Source organism: Pseudorasbora parva, chromosome 4 (genome assembly GCF_024679245.1).
Source record: "Pseudorasbora parva isolate DD20220531a chromosome 4, ASM2467924v1, whole genome shotgun sequence".
In the NCBI taxonomy this organism is placed as follows: domain Eukaryota; kingdom Metazoa; phylum Chordata; class Actinopteri; order Cypriniformes; family Gobionidae; genus Pseudorasbora; species Pseudorasbora parva.
In genome coordinates, this window is record NC_090175.1 from 20,814,805 (window position 1) to 20,825,144 (window position 10,340).

The following is a 10,340-nucleotide window of genomic DNA, read 5'->3' on the forward strand; positions in this document are numbered from 1 at the left end:
TAATGCATTAACTAATGTTAATTAAAAAAAACTTATTGTAAACTGTTACCGCATTATGATTTGACAAAAAAAAAAAAAAAAAAAAAAAAAACATTTGAAAATGTAGGGATGTTCAGAGTGTCTTGACGTTTGGAGGTTTTAGACCTCACAGACAAGCACATCTATATGGAATAAGATCTATGACCTCTACGAACAACTTCCCAGAATGTCATTACCTGCTGAATTTCTCAAGCTGTGTCTGAAATTGCATATAGGTTTCTGAAATTGCATATACTACATATGGTTTGAATATGGTCAATATACTATATGAATGTAGGACATTTGGTCATAAGGCTAACGCCAATGCTGTCACCCATCACAACTCTTCATTGGATACTAGTGTTTCTCAGAAAGCCCTTCTGAATATTAACGCAAGTAGGAGGTCAGTTAAGTTTTCACCTTCTATTTTATGAGTACTTGAATTCGGACATACTACTGATCTCACAAACTGATTTTCACCTAATTACAAGGAAGCATGCTTATTTGATGCATGGGGAGATCATTTTAATTGTAATAATTTAAATTCATATTAATTCAAATGCCACTTCCTGTAATTCCAACTCCCAGTTGACAAGGGCAATTCAAATTACAAACCATTAACTTTTTATTATTATTCCATGTTATATTGTGTCCTTACTGTGTACTAACATTTAAACTAATATTTTGATTATTGTGTACATACGTTTTACACTGTACTTAAATAAATAAAAAATACCTGCATGTAATTACACTGTTGAACCTTCCCTTAGACCTTAAACCACCCTTAAACTGATCCATACCACCACCTCTCCCTAACCTTCCCCGTATCCAACCTCAGTAGCAGCAATGTGTTTTTGCAATGCAATATGAACCCAATAAGTAGACTGTACTTATTTTTTGATGCAAGTAGTAGTTAAAGACTCCTAATATAAAGTGGGACTTTTTTGTATTATACAACTAAATAGATTTTTTTTTTTTTGCATCAGTCATTTAAAAATTAAATTAAATATCAACAGTCCCTCAGTGGACATTAAAATCATTCATTTCATCAAAAATGTCATTTCTATCTCATTTATTTGCATTAGTAATTTCAAATAATTGAGCAAACATCACATACTAACCTTATTAGCATATTCCATTTTGTAATATAAAAGAAAAAAATCCCTTTTTTCACTGAATACCATCTAATGATGAATATTAAAAATTAAACTTTAAGACCAAATCTTCATTGTGGACCACTAACAGATCAGGAGCATCAATCATCTCAACCATAGACTCATCATGATACACTATATTGCCAAATGTTTTGGGATGTTTTCGTGAACTTTAATGTCACCCCATTCTTAAATCTGTAGGGTTTAATATGGATTTCGTCCACACTTTGAGCTATAACAGCTGCAACTCTTCTGGGAAGGTTTCCTCAAGGTTTAGGAGTGTGTTTATGGGAATTTTTGACCAAGTGAATTTGTGAGGTCAGGCACTCGCAGCTGCCGCTCTAACTCTGTACAGGATAGTCAAGTTCCTCTACACCAAACTCACTCATCCATGTCTTTATACAGTCCCTGACAAAAGTCTTGTCGCTTATCTATTTTCTAGAAATACCTGATATTAAACTGACTTTTAATTAATTCATTGGTGTTAGAAATAGCTCATATGAAAAGCTAAAACCCTCCCAAATGATGTTTAATGCACTGAAATAAATAATTTTCACAGAAGAAATATTTATCATTTAATCAAGACAGAAAGGTCAAATTTTGGCAAGACAAAAGTTTTGTCGGCTATACAGAAATTGAACAAATTTACTGCAAGTACAAAAATATGTCAGCAAATTAAGTTGTGGTGCTGTGAGATGCAAATTTAATATCTTGTATGACTTCCATGAGCTTGAAGGACTGCATCCATGCGGTTTGGCAAGGATTCATACAATTTATTGATGAAGTCATCAGGAATAGCTAAGAAAGCAGTCTTGCATGCCTCCCAGAGTTCATCAATATTCTTTGGTTTCGTCTTCTATGCGTCCTCTTTCATCCTACCCCACATATGCTCAATGATGTTCATGTCTGGTGACTGGGCTGGCCAATCCTGGAGCATCTTGATCTTCTTCACCTTGAGGAACTTTGATGTGGAGATGGAAGTATGCGATGGAGCACCGTCCTGCTGCAGAATTTGGCCTCTTTTATGGTTGGGAATATAAGAGGTAGCTAAGATTTCTTGGTATTTTAGACTATTGATGTTGCCTTCCACCCTGCAGATCTCTTGCACACGCCCATACTGGATGTAACCCCAGACCATGATTTTTCCGCCACCAAACTTCACTGTTTTCTGGGTGAATCTCGGATCCATTCGGGCACCAGTAGGTCTCCTGCAATATTTGCGGCGACTGTGGTGTAATTCAACAGAAGATTCATCTGAAAATCCACCTTCTGCCACTTTTCCTGCGTCCATCCATTTAGCAGGCTGTGGGCCTTGGCAAATGCCACACGGTTTTTCAATTGCCTTTTGTTAAGTGCTGGCTTCTGGGCACTGATTCAACCATGGAGGCCATTTCGAGAAAGAATCCGACAAACTGTTCTGGTTGACACAGGGACTTCAGGTGACCAGGTCTCGTGGAGCTCTGCTGCAGTGGAAAATGGGCTGGCCTTGGATTTTCGAGCCAACAAACGGTCCTCTCTAGCAGTTGTCTTGTGGGGTCTGCCTGACCTGGGCTTGTCAAAAACGTCTCCAGTCTCTTCAAATCTTTTTTTTATCCTCTGTACTTAACGCTGAGACACATTGAAGGTGTCTGCCACATCAGCAGTGGATCTGGTCTTCAGCCTCTTGATAATCAAAACTTTAGTCTCAGGGTGAATCTTAGGCATGTTTGCAGAGGTCTAGTTGCAGTTGATGTGAAGGTCTAGCGTACTGGGGTTCTTTTTATACACACTTGAGACCTAATTGATCCATTATTAGTCACAGGTGAAGCTCATATGACAAGGTGACAACACTTATGTCTTAACAAAAATTGACTCAATGGGCTTTACCAAGCTGTGAATATTAGAATACTTTTTGAAAGTTTAGTTTTTCACTGAAACATTATCACAAAATCTGGTGGGATTAAAATGAACCATTTCTTGTAAAAAAATCTTGATTAGAAATATATTTCAGCGGCACTTTAGGTCAATTTGTACACAAGCGACAAGACTTTTGTCAGGGACTGTAGACCTTGCTTTGTGCACTGGTGCACAGTCATGTTGGAACAGGAAGGGTGCAAACCCCAAACTATTCCCACAAAGTTGTGAGCATGAAATTGTCCAAAATGTCTTGGTATGCTGAAGTATTGAGATCCTTTCACTGGAACTAAGGGGCCATGGCCCAACCCCTGAAAAACAACCCCACACTAAAAGCAACCTATTCTTTCACAAATGTTTGTAAAAGCATCTCCGTGCCTAGGTGCCTGGTTTTATAAACCTGTGGCCACAACTTCTGTCCCAAACTTTTGGCAATATAGTGTATTTTTATATCTTATAAGATTTCATATTTAGAATTTTCACATGTAAGATTAATAACCGTTCACACAAAAGTCAAAATTGATAACATCTTGTAATTCATGCAAATGTTAACATTTACTTTATTAATTTTAATTTATTTATTATTAATTTAGCAAATGCTTTTAACCAAAGAGATTTACAAATGAGGCACATCACAGGCAATTTGTCATGAGCACTAATAATATTCATTGTAGACAATGCCAATTTTAAAGTATAAACTAGATTAGTACTTAGATGCTTTCATGGCTCATGTTTTCATGCTTCATTCGAGTTCATGTTACACAGACAACTGTTTCAAAACATTTAATTGTGGCAATGTGGTAATGGGAACTAAACCAATTTTTATCAATTTGGTTTACATGGTTAACATTCAGTTAATTTTAAAGAAAACCATAAAGATAAATGTTTGAAATTTTATTTGGTGGATGAAAATATGACGTGACGGTACAATCATCACATTTTGAAAAACACTCACAATTCCAAACCAAGATCCAATGTGTTAGGTTGATCAATGATGATATGACACCATCATGAGATGTTGTGCCAATTTAAACATTATAACTATTTTTGCATATATGCACCTATAATGCAATTTACTGTAGCCTGTAAATGTGTGATTTTTTTAAAAACATTCTTACCGTCTGAATGAATCAACACTATAGTCAATCTTTTCAGATCAGGGTAAGTTACAGTAACTAAGCAGCCTCTGCAATTTATCACACAACACCATTTAAAAAAATGGTCTGCAGTTCATTTGAACTTTATTGGACATCACTGATAAGTTAAGTTTACAGCATTCTGTGTTCCTCTGATGCCCATCTCTTTAACAGTTGACAGTAGTTTAACTAGTTGACCTCACTGATGTCTCGATTGGTCTCTCACAAAATACAAAATCATTGATTTGATGCTCTCCATTGCAGTTTATTGTGCTCTGCAGCAGTAGACGAGTTGCAAGTGTTCACACACACACACACACACACACACACACACACACACACACACACACACACACACACACACACACACACACACACACACACACACACACACACACACACACACACACACACACACACACACACAGTGTTTCCATGTTTTATAGGGACTTTCCATAGGCGTAGTGGTTTTTATACTGTACGAACCGTATTTTCTGTCCCCCTACACTGCCCCTATCCCTAAACCCCATCACAGGAAATATTCTGCATTTTTACTTTCTCAAAAAAAAAAAAAAAACTCCTTCTGTATGATTTATAAGATGTTTTCCTCATGGGGACCACAAAGACAAGGATTTCGGATATTGCCATCTTTGTGGGGACATTTTTTTTGTCCTCATAACGTAGGGATTACCAGCACACACACACACACACACACACACACACACACACACACACACACACACACACACACACACACACACACACACACACACACACACACACACACACACACACACACACACACACACACACACACAAAATGATTTTATACTGTACCAATTGTATATTCTATCCCCTAACCCTAAAACTACCCATCACAGATAACATTTTTAAACAGAGAGACAGAATGTACTATATAACAGTAAACAATATAACCTATACACAAAATAAACAAACAGTTCCAAATAGTTTTTATGTTAAACACGTCAATTTAATTATGAAAGAAAATAATAAAAAAGGTATGATTGAGTCGACATTTGTTGCAAAATTACCTTATGATTGTGTGTATTGTAGCTATAATCTTTAAATATAAAAAACACGTTTTAATATTAGTAGAATAGAATTCAACACTAGTAAAAATAACACCAAAGCTAAGAAAGATAAAGAGGAAAGTGTGCGGTTGACTTGAACGGGTTTTCCCATTATTTAAAAGCACAATCCCATTGTTACAACAGTGACACCCAGCGAGCACAGATGCCGAAAGTGATTTATTCACAGTTCACAGCCCTTTCCCACCCCTTAACACGTTATCCTGAGTTCCTGACAACGCCTAGTACTCGAAAATAAAATACACCCCCACCCCACTTACAGTAGACTACCTAACAAATACCATCCTTTGTTTGTTTGCCCATGTTATAGTCTAACTGAAGACTACAGACACGCATAGGTTAAAGATAAAACGATGAAACATAAATGCATAAAAGCGCGCTGTGACCTGAAAATGTCCATGTAACTTACAAAATGACTCTAAGGGTGGTAGGGTACTTCAGCAGTCGGTTCTTTTCTCCGTCTGACTCTCTCCAGGGGCGGGGCGGCGCTCCATCAGTTTAATGTTGTCAGCACGTGGATAGTTGAGTCCCGGGCGGGCAGAGCGCGCGGTGTTTCGCTGGGGTGGAGAGCGCGAGGATGCTGAGAGAGACGCCCGCGAGAGGACGAACAGGTCGCGCGGATGTAAGAGACGGTGATGATTACTTCAAACTCAACACGGGATGGGTCTTTTTTTTCAAAGCCGCAACCAAATGAGCCGTAAGAGGAATTGCGCGGAAGAGAAAAAGACGCGAACGGGATTAAAATAAGAATAAAAGGTAAGAAAAAACGGGGAGGACCCTGAAAATAACTTATAGTGAAATTACAAAGAGAATATTCGCGAAGACGCGCGTGGACGATTGATTGGACAGCAGAGCTTTTTCTGATTCATTATGCATAACTTAAGCTTTACGAGCGAAGTGGACACTTTCATTGACATTGGTTTTACATCCTCTGGGAATTCTACAAGTCGCTATTCTCCGGTCACCGTTATCGGGCTCGCGGGGCTGGTGAGCTTCCTCATCTTGTTTACAATAGTGGGGAATGTGCTGGTAGTTATCGCCGTTTTAACGAGCAGAGCGCTCAAGCCACCACAGAACCTTTTTCTTGTGTCTCTGGCCAGTGCAGACATTCTGGTGGCCACACTTATAATCCCCTTCTCCCTGGCCAATGAATTAATGGGCTACTGGTTTTTTGGGAAAGTTTGGTGTGATATCTATCTAGCACTAGATGTTCTTTTTTGCACATCTTCTATTGTTCACTTGTGTGCTATAAGTCTGGACAGGTACTGGTCTGTAACACAGGCGGTCGAGTACAACTTAAAGCGGACGCCTCGCAGGGTAAAGGGCATGATTGTGGTGGTATGGTTGATCGCAGCTGTAATCTCCTTTCCACCGCTCATCTCCATGGACCGGAATAAAGATGTTGACAAGAGCGAACCGCAATGCCAGCTGAACGACCACACGTGGTACATCTTGTACTCCAGCATCGGGTCGTTCTTTGCCCCGTGTGTCATCATGATCCTTGTTTACATCCGAATCTACCAGGTGGCTAAAACCAGAACCCGAAATATGTCTGAAAAGCGGCGCGACCCGGATGGCGAACCAGGAACGCCACGGCTGGAGAACGGCTTGAGCCGTGAGGATTCTAGGCGGGAAAACGGGCACTGTGCCTCGCCACCAACAGGGGAATGCAAAACAGGCGAGGACGACCCAGATGCCGATCTGGAGGACAGCAGCTCATCTGACGAGAAGGCCAAACGGATTCAAAACGAGACGGGGCCCTCACGAAAAGACCGCCGATCCAGCCGCAAGAACAGCTCCAGCTCTAAGCACTCCAGCCGAAAGTCACGAGCCAGCAGCAAGTCACTGGACCTGTTTTCCTCCCGCAGAAAAAGGAGGAACACCATTTCCAGAAAAAAGATTTCCCAGGCACGAGAGAAGCGGTTCACCTTTGTGCTGGCCGTGGTCATGGGCGTGTTTGTGGTCTGCTGGTTCCCGTTCTTCTTCAGCTACAGCCTGTATGGGATCTGCCGGGATCCCTGCGCCATCCACGAGACCCTTTTCAAGTTTTTCTTCTGGATCGGTTACTGCAACAGTTCCCTCAACCCCGTCATCTACACAATCTTCAACCAGGACTTCCGGCGAGCTTTCCAGAAGATCCTGTGCAAGTCCTGGAAAAGATCTTTTTAGAGAACATTGGCAACTAGCCAACATTTCCAGCATCCAGTGCCATATGCAGGTGGTTGACAAAAAAGACGTTTTCAAAAAAATACCACTGCCCCTCTCTCTCCTTGCATTGACAATCTGTACACAACAATGACATTCATATTTTTCCCTACTTGGTTGTGTAATGGTTGTCTCACGTCTATGAGGACAACAAATGCTCACATAGGTGGTACTAAAAAGCTAAAGATGCTTGGAAAAAAAAGAAAAGGAAAAAACACCTGAATTGGGCAGCACTGTACTGCATTAGAGGAAACAGGCTTATCTTTATTATGGCTGCAGGCACTTTGAAGTTATCAAGAGATATTTTTTATGATGAGTATGCACATATGGCTTGTGTCATTGTGACTAGAGAGCAATGTAACATGAAAGGATGTCTCCTTTTATATGGTGACAAAAAAAAGACAAGAGAAGTAAATTTTCAGAAAGTGTGCCGTTTCTTTCCAGCTGAGAGAGACAAAACGGACACAGTTGGTTAGGGAGTACGAGAAGGTTGTCACCGGATGACAGATGGAAGGAGAGTGTTGCCCTGATGTGGTTGAGAATTGCAAGGTTCGTCCTGAGGGTGCAAAATCCTGACTGAATAGAGCTCTATTACAAACTGTTCCTAACTGTCCTTCAGTGAAACGAATCATTGTACTGCTGCTCTCTAAAATGCCATAAAAAGTATACAGAAGATGTATTTACGGGCTAGACTTTTCAATGATTCAAATAACATTTATTTATCTACAGGATTTATTTATCAGATTATAAACTATTTAAGATTCGTTGCTATGCTTGTACAGTGTCTCCCACTTGTTCATATAAAATGCAAAGTATGATATATGAGGCTGTTGTACATTTATAAGAGCAAAACAGTTTTTGTATATTATGAAACATCTGTCTTTATGGATGTTGGGCTTCTCTCCTTTTCTATTTATATAATTGTGATATCTACAAAATGACTGACAGGTCACTACAAGCACAGCTGATGATCAAACAAAATCGAACAAATAAATGGATTGTAATTCTCTTTTTACTGTGAACAGAGTATAAGCTTTATATTTCACTCTTCATGTCTCTAAAGTGGGCTTATCATCATTTGAAATGGCTGTGATTAAAAACATTGTTTTGTCATTTTGCAGGTACATCACTCCATTCAGCTGAGAACAGAAAAAAATTAAATAAAAGCAGAATCTGAACTAATTGAATCTAATTGTCCTAGACTGTTTGCAAAAGGTTGAAATGTTTATATTTCTGCTTCAACGCGACATTGATGCTTGTGCAGTGCTGCACATTGTGTTAGGTCGACATTATGGGACAACACTGTTACTCATCGGAGAAAAATAAACTACGCAACTGTTAGTGGTAGAGGAAGAAAACGTTAAACCCAACATTTCATTTCCAGAAGGAATTAAAGTCAATGTCTAAGACATATTCTCATAGTTCTTAATTTGATTCAATAATTGGCATACACAGTAGTTATACATTATCTGTTTATCAAGATTATTGGTCGTTTTAAAATGTTACTGTTAAATATTTATAATATTTTATCATCTAACTTTCTAAAAATGTTATACAATCTTTGATCCTAAACATTGGACGTCCTCATGAGGCTCCGCATGTCAATAATTCAGGAACGACGCTGGAGGAAAACAGCGTTTTGGATGTTGCATACAGATGAGTTTAGAGATATCAGATAAATTGTTACTTTCCCCCCCCTTCAAACAGATACAGAATTATTGTTGTCAAATAGAGTCACAGCTTTAAATTCACTTTGACTTTTAAATTCAAATAAAATAGAACAAGAACAGCTGATCACAGAGAGAGAGGGAGGGCTGTATGAATGAAGTACCATTGGATGGACTTTTGATTTGTTCATACTCATTAACCTTTTACTAACCTTATAAAGTACACTTTAAAAAAAGATGTGCAAATTAACTATATTATACATTTTTTAGTAGTTTTTAAGGCTTGATTTCTTTAAAGGAATCTACCTCATTCAATCATGTAAAACCTTCTAAAATGATTTATGACACAATGAATTGACTCTTTAAATGTGTGTGAATTAGAGTGGATGTAAATGACCTGCTTATTTTTGACTTATGTCAATGAATAGACTGTATGCTCTTAGCGCAGCACAGAAACAAACTTGTTACTGAACTTCCATTAATAAAGATATTGCTCAATGTACAAAGCAACATGCTTCATATTAGTAAATGCAGTTCATTCACAACCTAAGCATAAGCTCTACTCTTCTGCACAACGATCAAAGCTTCAACACAACAAAAATGCTTTCAAAAGTCAAACAAATTTGATCATTAAAGGGTTAGTTCATCCAAAAATGAAAATTCTGTCATTAATTACCTTCATGTCGTTCGACCTCCGTTCATCTTCGAAACAAATGAAGATATTTTTGTTGAAATCCGATGGCTCAGAAAGGCCTTCATTGACACCAATGTCATTTCCTCTCTCAAGACCCATAAAAGGCACTAAAGACGGTTAAAAGTCCATCTCACTACAGTGGCTCTACAATAATTTTATGAAGCGACGAGTATAGTTTTTGTGCAAAAAAACCCCCCTAAATAACGACATAACGATAGTGATGGGCCGATTTCAAAACAAAGCATAGAACCGTTATGAATCAGTGTGTAGATTCATGATTTTCGATTCACGATTCGATGGAGTGAGATGGACTTGTAATGACGTCTTTAGTGCCTTTAATGGGTCTTGAGAAAGGAAATGACATTGGTGTCAGTGGAGGCCTTTCTGAGTTATCGGATTTTATCACAAATATCTTTGTGTTCCGAAGATGAACGGAGGACTTACGGCATGAGGGTGAGTAATTA

At 38.7% G+C, this 10,340-nt stretch overlaps 1 protein-coding gene across 1 annotated transcript; it reads left to right on the plus strand.

The window, feature by feature from the left end:
* Nucleotides 1–5,724: 5,724 nt before the first annotated feature.
* adra2c (adrenoceptor alpha 2C) lies at nt 5,725–9,639 on the plus strand. Its single transcript, XM_067441264.1, has one exon. It carries the CDS (start codon nt 6,181–6,183, stop codon nt 7,477–7,479), a length of 1,299 nt encoding a protein of 432 aa, XP_067297365.1. The 5' UTR covers nt 5,725–6,180; the 3' UTR covers nt 7,480–9,639.
* The last annotated feature ends 701 nt before the right edge of the window (nt 9,640–10,340 follow it).